At 37.5% G+C, this 27,495-nt stretch overlaps 1 protein-coding gene across 1 annotated transcript in view; it reads left to right on the top strand.

Moving 5' to 3' along the window:
- The window catches only part of Tmprss11d (transmembrane serine protease 11D), a 74,654-nt gene extending 56,307 nt beyond the window's left edge, over positions 1-18,347 (top strand). Inside the window, exons 5-10 of the mRNA XM_040747289.1 lie at positions 351-505; positions 5,051-5,089; positions 6,996-7,173; positions 11,866-12,125; positions 13,950-14,092; positions 16,710-18,347. Coding sequence (XP_040603223.1) covers positions 351-505; positions 5,051-5,089; positions 6,996-7,173; positions 11,866-12,125; positions 13,950-14,092; positions 16,710-16,871 — 937 coding nt within the window. The 3' untranslated portion in view covers positions 16,872-18,347. The remainder of the gene's footprint in view (positions 1-350; positions 506-5,050; positions 5,090-6,995; positions 7,174-11,865; positions 12,126-13,949; positions 14,093-16,709) is intronic.
- The last annotated feature ends 9,148 nt before the right edge of the window (positions 18,348-27,495 follow it).

Below are 27,495 nucleotides of genomic sequence, written 5' to 3'. Positions count from 1 at the left end.
AGGTAACAGTGTTTTCCATGCAATTTTTCCAAAACTTCTATATCAATTTATACATCTAATCGTCACAAAAACCCAATTAAAATAGTGAGATTTTTGGACTTTGTGTATTAGTAAACCTAAATAGTTTATTAAAAGTCCCATGGTGGCGGCATTTTGATTTCAAGATGCTATACTGTATGATGATTATGGTGAGTTGTATCAAAACCAAATTTGGGAGATAGTATTATAGAGTTTAGTGTCCACTGTAATGCAAATATGTTCCCAAATGTATTCTTGTAAGATGGTTTCATCAGGAAGAGCATTCAAACAATGCAAAAGTATTCAAAGTGTCTGTTTCTGATGACTTACAGGAAAGAAGGGAATGGTGTGATCGCAGATGCTGTCATGAAATTTCGATCTAGTAAACGCAGCAATAGAAAATCCATGAAAAACAGAATTCATTCTGTGCTACAAATACTGAGTAACTCTGGAAGTTTGGAAATAACCCCTTCAAATGAGATAACATGCAAGTATCATTTCTATGCCTTTTCATTTTAATATACCTTTCAATTTTACTCACTCAAATTCACATCTTCATTAAAAGAGAATCTCACCTCATTACTTGTAATTGAACTATCAAAACTACTACAGTTCTAAATGTAATATATAGTTCTCTAACGTAAAACATTCTAGGATTTTCTTTTTTACTAGTTAGAAATATTTTAAAGATTTGATTTTCTTCTTAAATGCAATAATTATGACATGGGAAGAGATCAATTTCCTAGTGTCCACATGAGGGCAATAGAATGACACATGATAAAGTAAACACATTCATTTTCTTTCTGAAATTGATTAGGTAAATTAAGACTGTTCTAATAGGAGTGAATTTTAGAGGTTGAAATTTAAAAGAATTTATGGCTTCAGTTTTATCTTTGTAAAATGGGAATATAATCCCTGACTGATACCTCCAATCTGCATAAAAAAACATGTTAAAATGCTTTTTCACTTTATAAAATTTATTCTGACAAAACCTGCAAATACATAAAGTTCTTAAAACCTATATGAATTGACATGTGGCCACTAGACCTATATACAGGGTGTAGAGGAATTTCAGTACATGTATACATTGCACAGTGATTAGATCAAAGAAACTGGAATGTCTATCACTTCAGACATTCAACAGTTCTTTGTTTGGGAAACAGTTAAAGTATGCTCTGCTATGTGTTTTTAAATATTCATTAATTGTGGTCAACCATAGTTCATGACAACTGTAGAACATGTAAAAGATGCTTCCTACCCTTGCTTACCTGCCAACCCACTCTCCATCCCCTCCCCATTCTTCGATCCAACACACCCTTAATAGGTGCAGATAAAAACTGTCCTATTCCCTACTTCTTCAAGTTTAATGTTTTAGCTTCCACATCCAAGTGAAACAAGTATTTGTTATCTTGTCCCTGACTTACTACACCATGTCTCCATGTTCTATATTGTTTCAAATGACATAATTCTGGTCATTTGCCTCTGCTTCAGTTCCTGCCTTGAGTTCCTACCCTGACTTCTCACAGTGATAGATTGTGGTCTGGTGTTGCCCACCCCATACACACACATATTCTTGATCATGGTGTTTCATCACAGCAATAGAAACCTAATTAATACAAAAATTGATACGAGATTCATGGGATATTTCTGTGGTAGACCTGAGATTAGTTTGGATGAATTGTGTTAGGACTTTGGAACTTTAGGCTAGAAAAGCAATTGATTGTTCAAAGAACAATGAGCTATTATGGAAACTGACAAGATAATGCCAGCATTAATATAGATGACAGTGGCATGGCTTGTGAAGTTTCAGAGGGAAATTTAAGAGGCCCTCATAGACCCTGTTGGGGCCATTCAATGCTTTGAAATAAAAATCTGTGATTCTAGTTTAGTTGTGACTGAAGAATTAACTGTGATTAATAAGAAGCCTGGATCACTGAAAGGAAATCTTCTGGCAAGTGTTCCTCAGGGTACAGAGGGAGCTAAGATTATACCCAGTTCTGGCAGCTAAACTTGGTAAGATGTAAGAGTCTCCTAGGTGGTATTGGTTTTGAAGGTATAAAGAGATCATAAAGGCCCACTAAGATTTGATACAGTAAGAGGCCAGGAGAGGCCATGGGTGGGGATGCAGCCTCAGTTGCAGAACAAGTCCAGGATTAGAGGGTTATTCAGAGAAATATAGGCTTGGCATCATGTAGTAAGGCAGAGTCCCTGAAAAAAGAGTTCCAGGAAAGGCTATTGGTGTAGGGTCAACCCAGTTGCAGAGGGACCAAGTATTTTATAGATGGCAATACCATTGAGTGACTGATTACCAAGGATAACAGCAGGTATGGAATAAAGCTGGCCAGAACCTACTGTGGGCAATAGAGCTTGAACTGCCTAAGCCCTTTAGAGACCACAGGATTATGGGTGAGTTCCAGAAGGCTGACACTGAACTTTGTAGTGTAGAACTTTTGTTTTGCTTTGGTTTGATAGTGACTGTCCTCTGGTTATTTCCTCTTGAGATAAGAAAGTGTTTTAACCTATTTTGATTTTTATAGGAACAGACCTTTGACATTTTTAAAGAAACTTCACAATTTTAGAGTTACACTGAATATTTTAAAGAGACTGAATTTTTAAATTTTTTAAACTTTAAAGACTGTGGGACTTTTAAAAAATTTAAATGGTTTATATTGTGATATTCAAATTAGCATTCCTTTTTGGGACAAATGAGAAAGGAAACTTTGTTGTTGAATGTTTCAAGTTGTTAATGGGTCAACTTTTCCAACTAATGTTTACTCAATTTGACACAAGCTAGAGTCGTTTGTGAAGAGGAACCTCAATTGAAAAAGTTCTCTAGCAGGATAGGCCTGTGAGCAAGTCACTGGGTTATAATTTTTAACTAATGATTGATTTGGAAGAACCCAGTCCATTGTAGGTGGTGCCAAATTTGGATAATATGAGAAAATAGGCTATACAAGTCATGAGAAAGTCAGTCAGCAGCATTCCTCTGTTGCCTCTGCTTCATTCATACCTCCAGGTTCCTGCCTTGAGCTCGTGCCCCGACTTCCCTCAGTGATGCAATTTCACCTGGGAGTCATAAGCCAAAGTAAACCTTTTCCTCTCAGGGTACTTTTGGTCACAGTATTTATCACAGTTGTAGAAACCAAACCAAAACAACATCTTGGCAATTTTGAGCAGTTCCACAATGTACATGAGGTGTGATCTCACTTTGACAATTCACTGGCTACCCAGCAGGAGGTAGCTGGATCATATGGTAGCTCTATTACTAGTCTTTCTTTCTGGAAGACCTCCTGACCATTTTCCATAATGGCAATAGTAAAGTTTTGTACACAAGCTTGCGAAGGATCTCCATAACCTGAGACATGGAAAGAAGAAGCTTTGTCTGAGAGGGATAGATGGAGAAAAAGCAAGTACTCTAACACAATGCTTTGATAGAACAATGTAACAAGAGCTGATGGATATCCCATAGCTTCTTTTAGTCCCATCTAGAAAGCATAGATAAGGACCCAGGATCAAAGGGTCAGTATGTTGGCAGTTAGGATTAAAACTCAAGTCTTCGTTGTTCAAAGAAGAAATAAAAGTCATTGATTGTTATTTGTTTCTTTGTTTGCTTGCTTGCTTGTTTGATTTTCCCTGCTTCCAACAAGATGACATGGCCCTACTGATGCTTACAAAAGCAAATGAAATGCACAAACTTTATGAAACTGGGAATAATTTTCCATAAACTATTTTTAAAGTATTGAAACCTGTCTTATGAACGTTGGTTTCATTTTATTGAAAATAAGAAGATAGATGGCCCACTAAAAATTTTCAAGTCCAACAGACAATAACCTGACATAGTTTCAGAAATTATCAGTTCTATAAAGTAACAACAGGGAAATCAGTTTGAAGGTATCATAACTGTTTGAAGGTATCAAACTGTTGTCAAACAACAAAAATATGGAGTAGCAAAGAGGATGAGGCTCTTTCAAGGAAATGAGAATGAGAAAAGGGAAATTTTAGGTCATTTCTAACTACCTATAGGTATAGTATTTCTTACTGATGAAATATATCAAATTATATATAAAGTATGTTCATACTGAGTTTGAGATGACTATAAGACCTGTCTTAGAAAACTGCTCTGAATGCAGACCTGGAAATAGAGCACACAAACTGTCACTATCCAAAATTGACATTGTCTTGCCTGGTACTCCAAACATCCCACATGTAACATGTGTAGTAGTCTACTGGCTATTGCACAACACACACCTTACATCCTGGAGCACAGATGCTATCTCACCTTCCATTCAGAATGTCTTTTCCCTTCTAGTCTTCATGGACCATTCCTTAGAGTTTCAAAGTACAGTGCAAATGTTAGGTCCTTTGTGATGATATCTATGACTCTCCTGATATCATTACCCTTTCCTCAACTTTACTTTTCATTCATAATAATTCCTTTGTTAGTATCAATCTGTAAATAACATGTTGAGAGAGCCTCTGTTGTGTTCACTCTTGAAGAAACAGCACATAATATAGCATTAGTAAAATAATACATGCATATGCCAGCGTCTACTCAAAGGTGTATTTGAAAAATGAATGATTAGCTTCTATGTGATAACATGTTGAACACTAGTGACTGTTTAAGCCTTTCTTTTGCCAAGAGAAATGAGTGACCTTTGAATTTGTTCCCTCCCACACATCTTATCACTAATATTGTCAGTAGATTCTGCTAGCCTTAAAATGTCTCTAGGTTTATGGTTTATGTCTACTACAAGCACCTGGTAAGTTTCATGAAGAATGTAAGCACAATCTTCCAGCAATTTGTGTGCAACAACAAACTAGGATGAGGTTGCAAAGAGAGATTTCTAGGGCACATGACTCAGAGGTTCTTTGCAAAGGCTTGAGGTGGAGCCTGGGAATCTGAATTTCAGCAAACCCTCCCAGTGACTGTGTTTCCTGTTGCCTTAGCACTGAGCTTCATGAAGTCAAGGTGAAATGATTTTCAGCTTCTATTTTGTTGATCTTATTCTCACTCTTTCTTTTTTAACACTAGCACTCACTGACCAAGATACAGAAAATTTTTTGACTCAAGGTAAGTGTTTTTAATTTTTCTGTAAGTATTTATCAATTTTTAGGGTTTAATATCCAAGTTTTTGTGTTCTCTGCCAAAGCCTTATCTGTGAAGTTGGTACCTTAATACTGAGTTCTCTCTACAGGGTTCTTGTAGAAAGCAGGCACCCATCTTCAAACTGCTGATATCATAATGTTTATGTAAATTTCTCCTTCTTCTAGAAAAAAAGAAAAAGAATGGAACCACAGTTGAGTATAATCCACTTGACGCTCAACCCCAAGCTCCAGGAAATTTTCTTGGCAGTTCAGGGAAGCTTTGTTCCTGTGGTTCTAAAGCTGTGTTTCTGTAGAATTGTAAATTATGTTTGATGACAATATTCATGTAGCTTTTTTGAACCACCAGAGTGCCTTGCTTTGTTGTGGATTTGGGCTAATCATAAGGTAATAAATTGTAAAATGTATTGTCAGTTTGCAGCCTATAACTTGAAGGGAAAGTCATGTTCCAGTGCCAGTCAGGATACACTTTTAGACCAAGAGGACAGACATAGAACTCCTAGAAACATTAAATTTACTTCTCAGATCAGCCAAATGTAGTTAGAAATTAGTTCCATGTACTTGGATTTATGATTTATTTTAGATGCTTAAGAGATTTTAAAAGGTGCTTCAACTCAGTTCTGTGTTTAATTTACAACTATTTTTGAACAAATCTGTAATAAAATAATCACTAAGGAATTTATTTGGAAAAGGTAGGAAAAGAACCCATACCCATGTATATTTATTAATGAAAGTCTAATCCTCTTTTATTGGGAAATTTGTAAGAAATTATCAACCAGCAATAAAAATTATTATTAGTGGTATACCTCTATTATTACTAATAAACATTAGACTAACTGCAAGAAGAAATATTGTAAGGCTTTTGGTTGAGGGCTGATGAAATTAACCCATTCCAGTCCATTTAGCCTGTCACTGAAATGTTTGTAGGTTTCTTGAAATATTTAAATAAATTTTATTCTATTTTTAAACTATATTTTAGTATGTGTGTCCATACGCACATGCGATGGCATGACTATAAAGGGAAGTCAGGTCTCTCCTTCCATTTTTTGGGTCCCAGGAATCAAATTTACATTGTAAGTCTTGGAGGTAGGCTCCTTTACCATAGAGTGATCTCACTAGGCCTAAAACTATATTCTAGCAATTAGAACCTCTGTAATAGTCAATTCCTCTCAAAGGTACTGTTACTTATACATAGCCAGATAAAGAGGACTAGAGCATCCATGATGAGCTACAAAGCCCACTTAGGGGGCTTCTGGATACAACGGTTTTATTCTAACTTCACTATGTACATGAATCTTTCCTCTAAATAATAGTTTGTGACTTGTTCCATGGTGTGGGACTGAAAGTCAGTATTTCCAACAAGTTTTCAGGAGTAATCATTTTATAGGGCCATGGGTTATATTTTGAGTACCTAGGAAAAAAAGGAAATCTTACAAGAGTTTGTGACCTATGGTGGCATATCCAGAACTGACCTGTGTTAGACCATACTTACAAAGTATCCCAAACCATTCTGAAGCTGCTCAAGAATTTGATGGCCTTATTCAATCAAGTTCAGAAATGTGTTCTATAATGCAGCCCATATACATAACTGTACTCTAAAAATATAGCATACTGAACCAGATATACAAATATTATACATGCCTATAATCACAGCACTTGAAGGATAGAATTGGGATCATAAGTAGAGAGAGTATGAAGCTGTCCTGGGCTATATGAGGCCCTGCCTCAAATAAAATAAATGGTCATACATTTGGAACATCCAACACTTTTTAGGAAAAGGTTGGAAAAATCATACTGATGGAGAATCCTCACAGTAATTTTTAAATGGAAGGAACCATCCCTTTGCCAGCATGTTAATACTTTTTTCTTGTTAGAATGTGGAGCCCGTCCAGACCTTATAACACTGTCAGAAGAGAGAGTTATTGGAGGCACTCTAGCTGAAACAGGTGACTGGCCCTGGCAAGTCAGTCTACAACTCAATAATGTCCACCACTGTGGAGGTATCCTGATCAGTAACTTGTGGGTCCTGACAGCAGCTCACTGCTTCAGAAGGTGAGTCCACAGCTACTCTTCCATCTGGCAATAATTAGGAAAGACAGCTACAGGAAGACTCCACCCACTACCCCCAGGACTAAACATGATTTGGTTGACACATAAATTTCAATGGAAATTATTTCTGAGTCTTTTTTATTTATGGAAGCTCTCCTTTGGTGTGATGATTTGCTGATAGTTCTCTTTTTCAAATGACAGTGCTCCAACATAGCAAAGAAAAAAAGATCACATGCTGGCATGCTTAACTTAAATCCTTGCTCTAAAAGTTCATAGAATTTACATAATTTCACTCTGTTTTCAAATTAGTGGCAACTCTACTATCTAAGTGTTGATGTTACTAGTAGGACTGATTACAATATTGAATTTCTTTTTTTCCATTTTTTTATATATATTTTATTTTCCAGTTTAAATTTAGATAAGAAACGAGGTTGCTTCACAATTCAGTTCCAGGTCCCTCTCCCATTCCCTCCCCTCCTCCCGTGCCCTCCCCCCACCCCCCCGTTATCCCCTCATTCCCCCAGGGAGGGTGAGGCCCTCCATGGGGGTGTCCATAGTCTGTCATTTCATATAGGACAGGGCCTAGACCCTTCCCCAAGAGTTCAGGGTGAGAATGCACCTCACATTGTTCTATGGGAGTCCAAAGTCCTTTCTTAAATGTTAAGTTGTTGTGGTCCAAGCTGGGGATGCAGTTCATTGATTAAAAGCACATGTTGCTCTTTCAGAGAATTCAGGTTCAATTTTAAGCACCCACATGGTGGCTCTAGCTCCACAGCATCCACCACCCTTTTCTGACTTCTGCAGGTAGCAGACATGTATATGATACACATACATACATTCAGGCAAAACATTTATATACATCAAATGAAATAAGATAATTTTTAATATTTTGTTGTAAAGGATTTTCACAGAAGCTAATTAGTAGACTGATGGTCAGCCTACAGACTAGAAAATCTCACTAATTTAATTTTCCAAAATTGATTTAATGCCTATATGGAATTCAATATTATGCATCACAGAAGCACCAAATACAAACAGCAGTGCTACTCCTTCAGAGTGGTTATATTAGGCCATGTACAACTAGACATTTAAAGTGGTACAGGCTATTACTTACACTTGGGTAAGTGACTGCTGGAGAGCAACTGTGCAAACTGATTCTGTTGGTACAAGGTGAAGTTCACACTGCTCCTAATAAAGAATTGTTGTGTGTTCAACATGATGAAACATTCTCCTCTCAGACATATGTTGGTACTGGACATCCAAGGCCTAAAAAATGTGGGGAGACTAAACTCAAAAAAAAATCATCCAGAATAGTAAACCTGGCATGTCCCTAACTATCTCTATTCTTTTTTCAGTCTTTTCCCATCAGTACAGCATCCTTATCATAAATCTACCCTCACTCAAATCAGTCCTAACGTGTTTCCACAACTATTTATACTAAGCTTCAGGATTGCAGAATGTTTCTCATCTGGATCTTCTCAAGTGAAGTTTTTTCCTAAACTGTTATCTTTTCCATATCCCTGTTTGTTCATACTGGTATTCTTTAGGATATTCACAATTCCAAAGAGATCTATTGAGATCTGAGAGCACTGTCTTTTATTACTGTGGTTATTTTTTTACAAGCCCATTTATTAAATTAAGAAGAAATAAACATGAAGATAACAAGCATGCTGAACGAAGGTTCTAGGAAACCTCACATCTTTCTAAATCTTTCTGCTGCTGTTTTATAACTCAGTGTTAGGAATAATTTAAATTTTATTTCAGAGATCCCACTAAATTCATATGATTCTGCTTTAAATAGGCATACTTGCTGCTGCACTTCAGGTGAGAGACAAAATTCACAGGACCATTACAGTCATCAATGTCACTTGAAATGCCAGTTCTCAGTCAGACCCTGAGTGTGGATAGCAAAAGTGTAAACACCTACCTGGACCTAGCAGTCATTTAGTGTAATCAAGGATGCACCAGAAACAGGATTAGATCTGTGTTCTGTTAGAACCTAGGTATCAAAAACCAAGGAAATGATGTCACTATTTTGAAATGTACAATCACAAGTATCAACAGTGACTACCAAAGTCATGCAGGAAACATCTTTGAATTTTGCCACCACAAACATACTGCCAGAGCTGAAAAACTGTATGGACCATATCCTGGTACCCTCTCTAGTAATCTGATTATCACTGAGAACCATGGGCAGGGGCTTGTTGAGGGATGGCCAGGTACCAGCTTACATCCAGGAACAAAGATGTGATGAGACTCTATTGCCATCTCCTCATGGTATTTTCTTAATTTTGTGGCAATTTGTTACTTTTCTCAGTTATCTTTGTTGTTTTCTGTGAGAATACTTGTCCCTTCCACCAGTGTATTGAACTAAAGGATAGAAATCATACAAACTAGAGATCCATTGCTTGTTGAGCTGTGAATGGAGAGAATTATAAGTGCATTTTCTTTGTGGTTTTAACCCAATCATGGGAATTTTTATCTTTTTTTATTCTTTTTTTTTTAATTTAGATAAGAAACAAGGTTGCTTCACAAGTCAGTTCCAGGTCCCTCTCCCTTTCCCTCCCCTCCTCCCGTGCCCTCCCCCCATCGCCCCCCCGTTATCCCCTCGTTCCCCCAGGGAGGGTGAGGCCCTCCATAGGGGTGTCCATAGTCTGTCATTTCATATAGGGCAGAGCCTAGACCCTTCCCCAAGAGTTCAGGGTGAGAGTGCACCTCACATTGTTCTAATGGAGTCCAAAGTCCGTGTGTATACTTGGGATGGGTACTGATCTGCTGCCCAAGGCTCAATAGATTACCTAGGCCTCCTCACTGACACCCAGATTCAGGGGGTCTTGATCAGTCCCATGCTGGATTCCCAGGCTGATGCCTGGGATTCAGGGAATTTTTATCTTTTTGAGCCACTGCTGCACATGAGTCCACCATAAGCAGTCATCATATTTATCTCCTCTCCCTAAGTTTCTACACTTTCCCACTGCCACAAAGAACACCTGCCACAGACATGCACAAGTACATACACACAAAGGAATAATACTATCAATAAACCTTTGAAGTCTTTCTGATTTGTAGCCAGAAGTGCATATGTATTGCTGAAGTTTCTTTTTCTGCCAGGTCCTGCCATCCTTCTCAGCCCCAAGTGAGTACACAAAGACTTATATTAATTATAAAACTCTTAGCCAATGGCTAGGGCTTCTTATTGGCTAGATCTGTCTTAACTATTAACCAATGTCTATAAATCTATGTATTTCTACATAGTCTTATCTTACCAGAAAATGCCTGGCACATCCTATCCTCGCAGTCTCTACATGGCATCTCTCTACAGTCTCTCTCTGCCTACCTTTCCCAGAATTCCCCTCATCTCCTAGTCCTGCCTATCTTCCTTCCTGTATTGACCAAACAGTGTTTTATTCATCAACCAATAAGAGAAACATATATACAGAAGAACACCCCCATTACATATGCAACTTGATAAACATACCATAAAGCTTTACAAATGTTTAGTTGTCCAGAAGTACAAGAGGTCCAACTTTCTGCCTAACCAATATTTGGTAATGTGGTCTTGATTAATTTTTATCATTTTTATTAATATATATTAAGTATTCATTGTTATAATTTCTATTGCTTGATAACCAGTGGGTTTGAGCACCTCTTCTTACATTTAGGAAGTGTTTTGGTCTCCCTATCCATGAATTTCCTATTAATATTTTAAGCCCATTCTACAATGGCTTTCCAGTTCATTTACTATTGGTTTACAGACATTACTGTACAGCCTGCAAAACTTGTAGACATGACCTTAGATTGGGGTCAATGTGATACCAGCACTTGGAATGCAGAAACGAAAGGATCTGGAGTTCAAGATAACCCTCAGCCATCTAGCAAGTTCTAACCAAGCCTGGGATGTATGAGACTATCTCAAAATATTAAGCATTACCAGTACTTTCTTGTGGTTTCTCATTTACCTGATAAACTTGTGGTGCATATTGTACTTGATTTTGACTTAATAAAACTTATTCATTTTTTACCTTACATATGTGTTTTTATGCTTTATCTAAAAAAGTAGTTGCCAAGGTACAATAATAATTTCCTATATTTTATGTTAGAAAATTATCTCTATATAAATATGTACACACTTGCATAGTATTTATATACATAACATGCATCAGATTTAATACAGAACAATTATTCATCTATTAACAAAAACAATAGCCTTCAACCTCCCTTCTATTTGAATAGCTCTTCCTTCTTAAAAACAAGAGATAAAAACAAGTCAAAGGGAATGATTTAAAATAGAAAAGATAACAATTTCAAAATCCATTGTTGCTTGAATGGGAATATCAGGGAAGAATAAATAATAACATTCCCCTACACTAATTTTCATTAACTGTAGTGTTAGGATATGCTCACTGGGACAGAAAGAAGTCAAGATAATTTATTACTCCAAGATGTGCTTTCTAAAAAATCTTCCTCTCTGCAGTTAGAAGAGAATGACCATTTAAGCTGCTAGTAAAGAGTTCAATACAGGTCCGAGATTACAGTTCAGGAATATGTATCAATGAGATGGTGTTGTTAAATACAAAACACATTATATGATATTTCCAAAGACCTAATATTATGAAAATAGAAGTCAAAATACAAATATACGAAGAACTCGTGAATTTGCTATCTAATAGCATATTCTTGTTTTTTTATTTTTAGCTACTCTAATCCTCTACAATGGACTGCCACCTTTGGTGTTTCTACAATACGTCCTATCTTAAGAGTAAGAGTAAGGTCTATTGTATCCCATAACAATTACAGACCTACAACTCGTGATAATGATATTGCAGTTGTACAACTTGAAAGACCTATCACCTTTAACAGAAATATCCACAGGGTGTGTCTCCCAGCTGCGACCCAAAGTATCATACCTGGTTCTATTGCATATGTCACAGGATGGGGGTCGCTCACTTATGGAGGTAAGTGTCTCTGGAAAATAAATAGCTTAACGACAAATCTTCTCTTATTTGTTACTATGGAAATTTGTTTTCGAGTTTTGACACAGGGTCTCACTATAATTCAGGATGGCTTGGAATTCATTATGTATCCCAGGCTGGCCTCAACTTCATAATCCTCTGCTTCAACCTCCCAAATGATGGGAATATGGACATGTCACTATGTCCATCTTTGTAAATTCTTAGATGTAGAAACAGCCTGAGGATAGCCTCTAATACAGATCCATCTATATCTGGTCATCCCTGACTCTACTACAGTTGTTCCCTCAGGAATGCAAAACAAGCAATACCCTTAGAAACCATAGAGAATTCTAGACAGAGAATTTCTATAATAGGAAAATTCGAAAGACAAGAATACAGAAGCATAAGCATAGGGACATCAAAGTCAGCTCAAGACAACCCAAGACCAAATTCTTAGCACAAAGGAAATTTATTTGTCCCAGAGGACAAACAGCAGGGATAAGGGACAAAGACAGGAGATAGAGAATGAAGGAGAAGGGGAGGAGAACAATGGAAAGGAGCAAGGAGAGGGTAAAGATATATTTGTTTCAAAGGAGCAAAGGACTGACCCTGGATAGAGGATACCCATGAGACCCATGGGCAAATGGCTGTTTATAAAGGGAAATTGGAACCTATGTTAGGATGAGTTAGTTAATTTTGATTGGACATGTTAATTAAGGTGGCAAAAAGGGGGATTTTGATTATTTTACTTCTATACTTTTGTAGCTGGACCTTGGTAGTCAGTCTCAAGAGGAGGGAATAAGGGAATGGACCTTGGGGGTTAGCTTTAGGGATGTAGCCTAACAGTTTGTAGCGAGGCAGGGGGAATGGGGAAGAAAGGCAAAACTTTCCAGAGCCATGTTTGCTGCAGTTTGGGTTCATTAGAACCCCTTCAGTATGTTCCTTATTAATATAAACAGTCTGGTCAGGTGGTAGTGGTGCTTGCCTTTAATCCTAGCACTTGGGAGGCAGAGGCAGGAGAATCTCTGTGAGTTCAAGGCCAGCCTGGTCTACAGAGCTACAGAGCTAGTTCCAGGACAGCCAAGAAACCCTGTCTGGAAAAACCAAAAAGGAAAAAAAAGAAAGGAAGTCTATTCTATTCTGTGAAGGAAAGGAAGCTAAACAAATATGAGCTGGGAATTTAACACCCCTTAGGGTACTGCCTGGAAGTTACTCTGGGATGAAATGAATCTTTCAGCCACAGCAAGGAACTCCACGTAGAGATAAATATTGGCCATATTCATTTGTTGAATGAATAAGGTAGAAATTAAAATAAACACAACTTGAAAGAACAATTAAAGCCAAGAAAAAAAATAGCACTTCCAGGTGTGAAGTGGGAGAGGAAATTGGTGATTTCCTTGGGCTATTACAATCATGGTAGTGATTACTTCTCTAGGGACTAATAAAGGTCTTAACTGCCCCAGAAAGTATTTCACTATGTTCTTTTGACCCAAGTATCTTGACATACTAGGTTGATTTTATAGCAGGCATGTGTCACCACATCCAACAATTTATTTATTAACATTTATTTATTAACTCTAACTGTAAAAAGGAAAATAGATCACAAACTCAAAAAGAAAAAGAAGAGGGAAACTTGTCTCCCTAAGGAAGTTAGCCCTTCTCTCCTACAGGAATCTTCACTCAGAAGAAATACATACGCAGATCTTCTCGTGCCTTCCTTTTAAAATAGACGTGTTTTGAGTATTTACTCTAATTCTCAAATTCAGCATAGAGTCATAAATTCATATTTTCTGAAGTCTGTTTCATTTCTGGTTTTACACTGAATAGGCAACACAGTCACCGATCTACGGCAAGGACAGGTCAGAATAGTAAGTACCGACGAGTGCAATGAACCAGCTGGGTACAGTGGAAGCGTCTTGCCTGGAATGCTCTGTGCTGGAGTGCCTTCAGGTGCTGTGGATGCGTGCCAAGTAAGTACAAGACAACCTTATCATTGTCATCGTCAAGAAGTTTATAGGCATTTTTCAAGCACATCACCCCATGACAAACATAAATATAGCAACAATTACAACACACAACTCTGAACCTCAAAACAGGTATGCCCTTAATATAAAGAAAAAATCTTTTTTGGATGTCATCTGTCATGAAAATAATAACTTTTAATTTTTAATTGCTATCAATGGTCAAACCAATATTATACAACATGGTGGATACAACTGATGATAAAGTATGATATATTTCAAACTTTCTAGGAAGTAAATTTTTATGTTTTTATCACAAGGAACAATGTTAAGGTTTTGAAGTAGAAATGTTTGCTAGCTTGATTTTTAGTATTTGGTGTTTTACCCATAAATCATAGAATCATTTCCTATTCTACAAATGTATATAATGATAAATCCTCAATAAAAAATAACCAGTTGTTTAAATTTTATAAATAGTAATTAATTTTAACTTATACTGTTTTATGTGTAAACACTCCTCATACTCAGTCTGATTAATAAAATACTGTAACATGTAACCACCAAAAATACCTAATTTTTGGAGTACTTTAAAAATAGAAAATTTATACAATATCTTAGTTATTTGAACCACAAGTGATTCTAAATTATATAAAGAAAAGAAAGAAAACGGGAGGGGAGGGGAGTGAAGGAGGGAAAAGGAGAGGAAAGGGGAAAAAGGAAATGAAAAGAACTTTGTCTCTAGCCTGGGAAATTTTAAATATCCAAAACAATCAGTAAATGTGAGTTTGAGACCAGCCTGGTCTACAAGAGCTAGTTCCAGGACTGCCTCCAAAGATACACAGAGAAACCCTATCTCAAAAATAAAAATAAAAACTCAGTAGTCAGAGAGTCACCCAGGTTGACAATTTCAGATCTACTGAAAGTATTGGTTACAACAGCTTGAGGGGACAACATTTAAAATGTTCTTTTTGGTTTCCCTCTCCCATGTCCTCCCTCAGCTTCGATGTATACAAAGTCTGGTCTTCATTTCAAGCCGGTTCATGATGCCATTGCCGTGAAATTTTCCCTGGTACCACTCCAGGCCTTACTGGTCATTACTTGAAACACTTTAATACACAGATTTTCTGTTCAAAAGATATAATGAATAAATAATATTTTGCATAGAAGTTTATAACATCAATTTCATACATTCATTCAAAAATACATCTATCTCTTCATTTCTGTGTAATATTCCCTGTGTTAATGAAACTAAATGTTCCCTGAACTCATCAGGTTTAGGAAAAAGAATGCAAGTTCAACCATCTGCCACTAGGCAGCAAAACTAACTAGCTACAATAAAAGTTACGTGGCACTCATAGTTAACATTTGCTTATATATAGTGGATAAACTACACTTCAGAAAACTTTGTCAGTATAGAAAAATAGTATCAAAAACAACAAAATCCTGAGGACCAGTCAAATGGAGCATGAATACATTATCCAAAGGAATGAGGTACCAGCCAGCTCCATGCAGTACTTGTCAAGCAAGTTGGTGATTCATGTACTGACCTTTCTCTCCATCTAAACTATTAATTAAATAGGTATGGAAAAAAACCTAACTACTAAGAGCAGCCAAATGAATAGCTAACTTTTCTAGACATACGTTTGGTAATAATAGCTGGGTTTTATTAGTACTCACTGTACACCAAGCATTTCCCAAAGAGCTTTGTGTGTTAAACTCATAAAAACTTCATTTATTGATAAGAGAATTGCAGTGCAGAGTTGTTAAAGAGCTTACTGGAGTCCACACAGCTGACAAGTGGAGGATTCAAGCTCAGGTTATCTAGCTCCAGAATTCAAAGAATTAACTCATAATACAGTATCTTCTAATTTATCTCCCTAACTGGGTTATTGCATGTGTAACTGGGTTTTAGGCAGCAATTATTGCCATTGGCTGGTAAATATCTCATAAGAAATGCTCTGCTTACTGTCATAAAAATTTCTTTTCAATTATTCACCAAAAGAACACTGGCAGATGATACACTAAGCATCATACTGAGTAGTAAAGAAAGGTCGGTAAGTGACAAGTCTATAAACTCATTCACCCAAAAGTTATTTCTTGAGCATCTGTTATGGGATAGAAACCAATGTTGCAGCAGTGTCCAGAACAAGGATGCTCCTGTCCCTGGTGAACTGTACAATAGCACTGCTCACACAAGATGCTGGCCAAGTGTATACAGAGTGCTAGCTCAAGGAGAGCTGACTAGTGGGAATAAGCAAGCGTTCCTAAAATGTCAAAGAAGCAGGCAACATAGATACCACAGAATGAAATCACAGTCTCATTCTAACAGAGCCCCAAGACAGAAGAAGTACAAAGGAAAACAATGGCTCATAGACGACTTCCTAGAGTGGAAGCCTGAGAAGAGGAAGCAACCAGGAAGTAACTGAAGGAAGGCCAGCTGATGAGCTTCGTACCTTCTCAGTCTTGCTTGTATACTTGAAGGATTTCAGTAATTTTTTTCTTATTGCCTCTCAGAAAGACATAGGCTGGGTTAATGGCTAGGACTTCCTGTACTTGCCATAGAAATAAACTGAAGATTTCAGTGTTGCTTTTGCACTGAAATAATCAATTACTTGGTTTTCTTCAGGGTGATTCTGGTGGCCCACTAGTACAGGAAGACTCACGGATGCTTTGGTTTGTTGTGGGGATTGTAAGCTGGGGATATCAGTGCGGCCTGCCAAATAAACCAGGAGTGTACACGCGAGTGACAACCTACCGCGACTGGATTCGCCAGCAAACTGGAGTCTAGTGCCACGAAAGTGCTGTGAAGTTTGTGTGCAAATGTACCTGACTCAGATTCAACTGCAAAGGAAACCGGAAATGTCTCATTTTAACATATTACTACAGAAATATGCCTTAACAAACAGTATTTAATATTTCTTTGTCAATATGGAATTTTACTTTCTCAGGAGAAACCATGTGAGCATTGCATTGTATTATGGCTAAGTAAAAGACGAAATATGTTAGACTAGCTATAGGGTTAATAATTTTATTATAGGCATGGCAAGTTGTAATGGTGAGAAATAAAGTGCCTTGAGTCAAGGAACCTGGATAAGGGAGAAGGGTTGGGGGTGTTCTCTGAAGAGGTCCCACTGAAGCTGGTAGTACATAGAAGTCTGAGCATAGTATGAATAAAAGAGCTGTGTGAGGATAGGAACGAAGATTCTGTTTAGAATGTCTGGATAGTCTGGTCCTGGAGAGATGGCTCAGAGGTTAAGAATGTTTGGATAGTCAATATTTTATACATAAACATAATCCTAACATTAGAAGTTGAAGCTACTGTACAAAAATTGTAAAACCTGTAACCAGCCTAATTATTTGACAAGATCACACCCCTATACAGATCTCCCAGGATATCCCTGGGTATTGAACATTGGAGCTAAATTAGTTGTTTCAAAGTGAAACCAGCAGACGTAAAAGTAGTTTTAATGGTGAATTTTAATTTTAAATGTTCTATCTACATAGAGGAGAGGACATATATCCTCCATAAAGAGGCTGAGGTGATGAATCCACACTGCCTTCTCAGCTATCTTTGCAACCACAAGACTTGTTGGAAAGAAATTCCTACTACCAACTTTCTGCCGTTGGTATTATTTTTTAGAATAACCTTAAGCTCAACAGCAAAATGTAAGTGCAAGTTAGAAGTGAATGATGATGGAGAGGTAAAGAGCTGGTTTGCAAAGGTAAAGATTAAATGGCTTAATATTCTGTTCTAGAGACAGAAGGATCTCACACTCATAGCTTCTCTGTCTCTCTTGTCTCTGTGTCTATCTTTCTCTGTCTTTCACTGTCTCTGTCTCTCTTTGACTCTCATATACACACACACGTACACACACACAAGCACACATGTTCACTCACACATGCAACCACTATCATCAAGGAGTACAAATTAAACAGAATCAATTTAAAGCCTAAAGCCACACCAATCTATGTAGCCATATTCAAAAATGATCCTGATTTTTATAGACTCCCAGTATAGCTAAAGATTGGTTGTACATAATCACCTATGTGTCACAGCCACCCTCCAAAAGCTAACTACTTATACCTGGAGATGAGAGACATTCAAGACACCACAATGAAAACTTTGCTCTTCTTGAAGTAAATCATGATGTCTGAATTAAAGCAAATTGTTTGACAGAACAGGATTGGAAAATGTAACCAAATCTTGGAAAGATTATACACAAATCTTTGCCGCATTTTATTTCAAATAAACTCTTTTATAATCTTTTCTGCCTAATTATTTATGGAAGTTATGATTGCTGAAGGATGATCCAGAACAATTTATTTTAATTAGTTTTCTAATAAGAGAACTTGTAGCCAGACTCTAAAGGCAGGCTGGGCATGTTTTGTCACCTATAATCAAGCTCTCTAACTGAGGCAGCGTCCAGCTTGACACTCCCTTGGTGCATCCTGTGAGGACAGCATTAAACTAGTTATTTACAGGAAGCCTCAAGGGGAGGGTGTCTCTGCATAAGTGTTATGTGTTATATGTGTGTGAGTACACATGTCATCACATAACAGATATATTTGAGTTTATTCCTATGTTAGAAGCCACTTCAAAGATAACATTTATTTGACAGACTGTAGAGCAAATTCATTAAAGTTCTAAAATGCTATTTATCAAAATATGTATTTTTTAAGAAGAGATTTTTAAAAACCAAAGGAAGATGTGCAGGCTGATTGAGAAAGCTCTTCTCCCTCACCCCTCCTCTATCTGTGTTTGTTTATATATATATGTATATATATATACATATATATATATCCATCTTTCTTTCAGTTGCTGATAAAGTCCCCATAACAGAGACCTAAGTGACTTCATGAAACTAAGTGTGAACATGTATGGAACCATGTCACAGAATCAAGTAATGCTAAGTAAAGTCCAATATAATATATACAGTCATATATAATGTAATATATATAATCATATTTATTAACCAATTTAAATAATAGAAAGTTAGTGTATGATATTCAAACTGTGGTTAAAATAGTAAACATCACAAATGAAAAGATAAATACTCTAAGAAAACTCAAGGGAAACAATTGACTATAAAGTGGACTTATTTTAAATCTCAATTTCACTGTGTGGTTTGTTCATTTAACAAATGCATTAAGTCCTACTTCTGGTTCCCACCAATAACACATTTATTTTTAAAATAACAAAATAATGTGGAAGACCACAGAAATAGTAGCATATATAATTGTTTTAAAGTAAAATGAAAGAAAACTCCTGGAGCATCAATATGCCATACCCATGATAATCACCGTCTGGACCAGGAAAGGGGAACTGGCAACATTGCAGAATGTAAGTCTACATCTTGAACAGGATCTGCCCTTCACTCTTCCCTTCCCTTTTTCCTCATTTGCTAAACATGAATTGATTCAGAACCCTGCATGTGTTTTCCTTTCTATATTTTTTGTTTATTTATTTATTTATTTTAATTTTAATCTTAAATAGCTTGTTTTACATGTCAATCCCAGTTCCCTCTCCCTCCCCTCCTCCCACCATCCCCTCCCCCATCCTCCCACCCTATTGCCATTTCCTTCCTCATAGGGGATATCTAGAGTCTATCATTTCACTCAGGGTAGGGTCCAGGCACTTCCCTAAGAGTCCAGGCAGAGAGAGCAACCCTCTTTGTGTTATGGACACACGATCTCTGTTAGTATTCGAGGGATAAACACTGATCCACTGCTCAGGACCCCATAGGTAGCCCAGGCCTCCTCATTGACTCTCACATTCAGGGGGTCTAGATAGGTCCCATGCTGGCTTCCCAGCTGTTGGTCTGGGGTCCAAGAGCTCTCCTCTGTTCCAATCAGCTGTCTCTGCTGGTTTGGCCAGCCCATTCTTTGCCAATTTGCTCTTCGTTCCTCTCTCTCTGTCGCTGGGTTCCTTGGGTTCTGTTCAGTATTTAACTGTGGGTGTTTGTCTCTGCTTCTATCAGTCACTGGATGAAGGCTCCCAGATGGTTATAGACATCAAGTTCACTATCAGAAATGGGCATTCGAGGTGGTCTCTACACTATTGCTTAGCTTTCTAAATGGTGTCATCCGTTTAGATCACTAGAGTTCACAATGGTGCCTGATCTGTCTTCTACCCTATGATTGCCTCTTCCCCCTATCCTACACCCCCCAGTCGACCTTCCTGTTCCTCCACATCCTACTCTCTCTTCCACTTCTCCCCCTCTCTATTTCCCAGGTCCCCCTCCCCCCCAACCCTCGCCGTGTTCCCATCTGTTCAGAGGATCTTGCCTCATTTCTCTTCCCTTTCTATATTTTTTTACGTTTGTATTTAATTAAAAACTCAAAAAAAAAATAATGGAATCATGAGATTCGCAGGCAAATGGATGACACTAGAAGAAACCATCCTGAGTGAGGTAACCCAGTCACAAAAAGAGAAACATGGCATGTACTCTCTCATATATGGATTTTAGACATAGATCTGGGGAGTGCCAGCCTACAATCCTATGGCCAGAGAGTCTGGGAAACAGAAACTTTATTTAGTGGCTGATCGAAGAAGAGGCAGACTCCCTTGGTTAAGTACTGAGCTGAACTCAAGAAAGCCAGTAACAGAGAGGGAGGACTGATGATCAAAGGGATTAAGACTGGGCTGGTTTAACCCCCAGAAACAGCTGACCAGACAAAGGTTAACTCTTGAATCCCAGGCATTAGCCTGGGAAGCCAGCATGGGACTGATCAAGACCCCCTGAATCTGGGTGTCAGTGAAGAGGCCTAGGGAATCTATTGAGCCTTGGGCAGCAGATCAGTACCCATCCCAAGTATACACACGGACTTTGGACTCCAATAGAACAATGTGAGGTGCACTCTCACCCTGAACTCTTGGGAAAGGGTCTAGGCCCTGCCCTATATGAAATGACACACTATGGACACCCCCATGGAGGGCCTCACCCTCCCTGGAGAAATGAGAGGATAACGGGGGGGGGGTAGGGGAGGGCACGGGAGGAAGGGAGGGAATGGGAGAGGGACCTGGAACTGACTTGTGAAGCAACCTTGATTCTTATCTAAATTTAAACTGGAAAATAAAATTAAAAAAAAACTCAAAAGTAAATTTTGAGCTGGAGATAAAACTCACTGAAGAAAGTGTTTGCTGTGTCTGCATGGGATCCTGAGTTCAATTCCAAGAACCCACATTTAAAAAAATAAAATAAATGAATATGGAATTTGTGCTTGTAATCCCAGCACTGATCCAGGTGGATCTCTGTGTCTCACTAACCAGGCAGCCCAACTGAATTGGTGAGGCCCCGGTGTGTATATATACACTCACAGATACCGAGGAGCATAGGTTACAAGCTAAACATTTGCTCAACAATTAGCTTACATAATCTTCTAAAGGAAAAACATTTCTTAGTTCTGGTGGTTCACCTCAGCGAAAGAGCAGCTCTCTCGAGGAGTGAAGTTCATTTTCATCAAAGATTGTTCAACAAAATCTGGGTGATTGCATGAAAAAATATTGAGGAAATTTCTGGGACTAGTTAGATTTAAAATCAGTTGGCTTCCAAAATTTTATCTAAATCTAAGCACCTACCAAAAATAAGCAACTAAATTTAGGAACATTTCTGCAATAAAAAAATAATTGGTATTAGGAGCATTTATATGTGTGTTTAATCTAGTAGACATTCTCAAAACAAAAACTAATCACTTATGAAATCAAACCCATCAGAATTATGATTAAGTGGTACAAAGTTTATGGGAGGAACTAACCAATATCTGACTGAGATGGAACCCATTCCCAACACTGCTTGGATGGCCAAAAAAACTGAGACTAGATAGCCTGGGGCTCCATGGGAAAACCAAATACTACTGTTATGCTAAGGAATAATAGCAATTAAATGACTTCTAATGATGTTCTGCTATACTCATAGATCTGTGTCTTTCTCGCCCATCATCAGAGAACTTCCTCCAGCAGCAGATGGGAACAAATACAGAGACCCTCACCTAGAATAAGCAAAGAGGGAGAGACCTTGGAACACTCAGCCCTAAAAGAGATATCTCCATCTAAGTTTTACCCTCAGGGCTCAGGAAACTCTGTGGAAGAAGAGGCAGAAAGAGTGCAAAAGCCAGGATAGATGGAGTCAAGGCCTTTTACACACAACAGGGCTGGCAAACGTATGAACTCAGAGAAACCATGGCAGCATGCACAGCCCCTGCAAGGGTCTGCACCCCACATAAGGTTCTAGATCTGAAAGGATAAGTGAACACAAGTCCTCATTCCTAATTCAGAAGCTAATTGATAGCCAGTAGCAAATGAAAATTTAGTTTTCTTCTAGGGAGTATACCAGGAAAACAAAACACTCTTTAAGGGTAAGCCCATGCCCAACAGCAGATGACCACAAAAGGAACCCAATAGCATCTCAGGGGTTCTTTGTCTAATAATGTTAACTTAGGCATTTTTTAAAAATACCTTATAGGGGTATGTGTGTGTGTGTGTGTGTGTGTGTGTGTGTGTGTGTGTATAAATTTTGATTTTGTGTTTTTATGGGATTGCTATGTGTGTTATTGTGTTTATATGCATTTCTTGTGCTTTTTCTTTGCCTCTTTTTCTTTTTCTGAGGCAAGGTTTCTCTATATTGTTTTGGAGGCTGTCCTGGAACTTGCACTGTAGACCAACCAGACTGACCTCAATCCCACAGAGATCCGCCTGCCTCTGCCTCCCGAATGCTGGGATTAAAGGCTTGTGCCACCAACACCAGGCTGCCTCTTTTTCTTGCTTTGTCTTTATGTCTTACTCCAATTTCATTTGTATTATATTTTATTTTATTATTATTTCTTAAATACTTGTTTGTTTTCTAACAAGAGACAGAAAGTGTGTGGGTCTAGATGGGAAGGGAGCTGGGGAGAAACTTCGAGGAGTAGAGGAAGGGGAAATCACTATTAGAGGATATTGTATGAAAAATATCTATTTTAATAAAAGAAATAATTTTAAAAGGATTGGTGTAACAAGTAGTCTTCCCACCAGCCACCTGGGCCCTGCCAAGCTATCTGAGCCCCCAAATAACACATAAGACACTATATTAATTATGAAGCTGTTGGCCATTTGCTTTTGCTTTTTATTGGCTAGCTCTGACTTGATTATTGACTACTAATTACTAATACATATTTTTATAAGGTCTTACCTTACCAAGGACACAGACTTGTGTCCCTTCTTCCCAGGAATCACAAGGCAACAACTCCATTCACTACATTTCCCAGAATTCTACTAGATTCCTAGTCCCACCTATCTTGCTTTCCTATTAGCCAACGGTGCTTTATTTACATATACACAGAACTTCCCCATCAGATTGGATTAAGTAATAACTAAAAAACAACCAAAGCAAACTGAAGAAGTAATTAGAAAATTAAAGGAGATATTTTTCAGGACTGACTATAACTTATCCCGTTTCCAATCATATAATTTATACTAGAAATGCTAAAAACCAGAAACATAATGGAATGATTTAACTGCCAACTAAAGTTATTATATCTAATAAAGTTAACTTTTAAAATCAATAGAAAGATAAAATATTTATAGATAAGCATAAACTAGAGCAATTCCTGGTCTTATCCAGTATTGCTTAAAGTTATTTAAAAGAACCCTGAGAAGATGAAGAAAGTCAGTAATGAGAAGACAGGAAAGAGTTGATTTCATGAACGGAATGGGTAAAGAAGGATAGGAAAGATTCAATTACAAACAACTCAGCCAACCAGGGAACACTTAATAGATATGAAGGGAGAAACAAAAGGAAAACAACATCTGAACCAAATAGGAAAAGATTAACAAAATTACAGGAATCACCAAATCTCTCTATATACAAGTGGCCTAACTAACTATATGACGTAAGTTTCCAATTACATGATGCTGATTGTATGTCTGAATTAAAATTCAAGATCCAAAAGTTTGTTGCCTTCAAGAAATCCACCTCACTAACAAAGACACAAAGACTGAACATGAAAGGATTGGAGCAGCTACACTTAGTTCTGAGAAGGTAGCTACCAAACCAAATTTGGAAGAGATAAAAAATATAGTCAGTATGTATTAAAAGGAAGAGTCCATCAAGAACACACAGTAGCTGGAAGAAGGCGTGCACTGAATTTTGGTGCACCTAATTTCATAAACCAAACACAAAGGAATAATTGGTACAAGCATATTAAGGGTGGATAACCTCAGTGCCCCATTATTATTAATTTACAATTCAATCAGACAAAATGTCCAAAAACAAAGTGAAGAGTTAAATTGTACCATACTCGAATATACTTATGAAACATCTATAGCATATCCTATTCAACAGTTGCAGAAAACACATTCTTCTCAACTAATTGGAGAATTTCTTTAACAGATTATAATTTAGGGCATAAAGCCATACCAAATATAAAAATACCCAAATAATTTGCTGTAACTTATCAGTTGATAGCAGAAAAGAATGGAAATCAATTGCAAGAGAAAACTCAAAAACTGTGCAATTCTGTAGCTATTGAACAACAAAATGGTTAAGTGCTCAACATCCCTAGCCATGTGGGAAATGCAAATCAAAACAACTCTGAGATACCATCTCACTCTTGTCAGAATGGCTAAAATCAAAAACTCCAATGACAGTTTATGCTGGAGAGGATGTGGAGAAAGGAGAACACTCCTCCACTGATGGTGGGAATGCCAACCTGTACAGCCACTTTGGAAATCAGTATCGAGTTTCCTCAGGAAAATGGGAATCAGTCTACCACAAGACCCAGCAATTCCACTCCTAGGCATATACTCAAAAGATGCACATTCATACAACAAGGATGTCTGTTCCACTATGTTCATAGCAGCAATATTTGTAATAGCCAGAACCTGGAAGCAACCTAGATGCCCCTAGACTGAAGAGTAGATAGAGAAAATGTGGTACATTTACACAATGGAGTACTATTCAACGGAAAAAAACAATGGAATCTTGAAATTTGCAGGCAAATGGATGGCACTAGAAGAAACAATCCTGAGTCTGAGAAACAAAAAAGAGAAACATAATATGTACTCACTCATTTATGAATTTTAGACATGAATCCAGGGGAGTGCCAGCCTACAATCCCATTGCCAGAGAGTCTGGGAAACAGAATCTTCATCCAGCGACTGATGGAAGCAGAGGCAGATACCCACAGATAAACACAGAACTGAACTCCTGGAATCCAGAGTCAGAAAGAGAGAACCGATGGGCAAAGCAGTTAAGACTGGGCTGGTTTAACCCACAGAAACAGTTGACCTGAGCAACGGGGAGCTTTTGGACCCCAGATTGATGGCTGTGTGGAAAGAATGGGACTGACCCAAACCCCCTGAATGTGGGTGTCAGTGAGGAGATCTAGGTAATCTTTGGGACCTTGGGTAGTATCTATCCCTGGCGTACAAATAGACTTTAAGTGTCCATGCCACAATATGAAATACTCTCTCAGCAGGGACTCTTGGAGGAGGGCTAGGACCTGCCCTGGATGAAATGACAGTCACAGGAGATCCACCATGGAAGGCCTCACCCTCCCTGGGGATCTGAGTGGAGATTGGGTGGGGGACTGTGGAACCTGATGGGGAGGGCGGGGAAGGAGGAGAGGGAGAGGGAGCTGGGATTGACATGTGAAACAAGCTTGTTTCTAACTCAAATTAAAAAATTAAAAAAATATATGTGTGTATGTATGGAGTGTGCATGGGAGTTTGGTTTCATGTGTGTATGTATACATATGTGGGGGGGTACATGTGCATGCTTGTGTGTGAAGGACCATTATTAATATTGGTGTCTTTTTCAAACATTATACATTATTTGTTGAGACATAGTCTCTTGTTGAACTCACTGTTTTTCAATATACCTAGTATAGCTATCTCTGGGGATCCTTGCCTCTGCCTTACCTGGATTACAGGTAATTGCCAAACTTGCCAGGTATCAAATAGGTTCTGTCAATATGAACTCCAGTCTTTATTCTTGCAGGACAAGCACTTTTTCACTGAGATAATTTCTTATCTTGAAAAGTACATTCTTGAATGATCAGTAAGTTCCTGAATAAATCTGAGGTAGTAAGAATTTTAGGTTAAAATACAACTTGCCATGACCTATGAGACATATGAAAGGCAGTTTTAAGAGACCATTTTATGACTGCTTATGCTAAATATAACAGAGAAACCAAATAAACTCAGTGATGGTCCTCACAGTCTTAGAAAAAGAACAATCCATACAGATAGATGAAAAGAAATATTGTGAATCAGGGTAAAATAATGAAATACAGGCTAAAAAAATACAAATATTCAATGAAGAAAAAAGTCAGTTCTTTGAGAAAATAATGAAGATTAACAAACCCTAAACCAAATTAATAACAAGAGGGAAAATCTGAATTAATAATAATCAGTGATGGTACACAATTTTAATCCCAACATTTGGGAGGTAAAGGCAGTCAGATCTCTGTAAATTAGAGGTCAGACTGATCTATATAGTGAGTTCCAGGTTAGCCAGAGCTACATAGAGAGACCCTGTCTCAATAAATAAGTAAATAGAATTAAAAATGAAAAGAGGAATATTAAAATAAATACCAATGTTTTCCAGAAGTAATAGAAAACATAGTATAAGATTTTGGAAAATCTAGAAGACATAGTTATATTCCTAGACACATATGACCTATCAAACTTAAATCAAGAAGATACAAACAATTTACATAGATGAACAACAGAATCTGTCATGGGCCTCCAGCAAAGAAAAGCCCAGGGCCAAAGACGAATACAATGTGAAATTTTACTAGACCTTTAAAGGAAAACTAACACTAATGATCCTCTACTGATAATAACAAAAGAAGAAGGGAGGTTGCCAAGGTCAGTCTATGAAGCTAAGATTATCTTATCCTAATATTATTCATGTAATAAAGGCAATTGAAGAATAAAAGAGATGCAAAAAGAAAATGGAGAATTAAAATCAACTCTATTTGCAAGTGTCATAGCATTATACTAAAATACTGCATCAAAAAGCACTTAGATCTGATAAACAATTCAGGGAAAGCAGCATGATACATGACCAAAATATAAGAATCAGCACAACAATAATGAACTTGCCAAGAAAGACATTGGGGCAAAATCTCTATTCACAACAGCTTCAAAAAATTGAAAAAAAATATTTACATGAATCTGGCCTGGTGGCATATGCTTTTAATCCCAGAACTTGGGAAGTAGTTGAGATTAGCATGATCTACAAAGCAAGTTCCAAGACAGCCAGGAACACACAGAGAAACTGTATTTTGAATAAAAAAACAAAAACAAAAATGTAAAAAGAACGACTAGAAAAATATTTGTAATAGACAGTTATCAAAATGATAAATAAAAATTCCAATAAATTTATGAAAATAGTCCAGCATCCACAGTTATAAGGAAAATACAGATTTGC

Source organism: Mesocricetus auratus, unplaced genomic scaffold (genome assembly GCF_017639785.1).
Source record: "Mesocricetus auratus isolate SY011 unplaced genomic scaffold, BCM_Maur_2.0 Super-Scaffold_100006, whole genome shotgun sequence".
In the NCBI taxonomy this organism is placed as follows: Eukaryota; Metazoa; Chordata; class Mammalia; order Rodentia; family Cricetidae; genus Mesocricetus; species Mesocricetus auratus.
The sequence above is the reverse complement of the archived record's forward strand: the minus strand, read 5'-3'. Positions and strand labels throughout refer to the sequence as shown.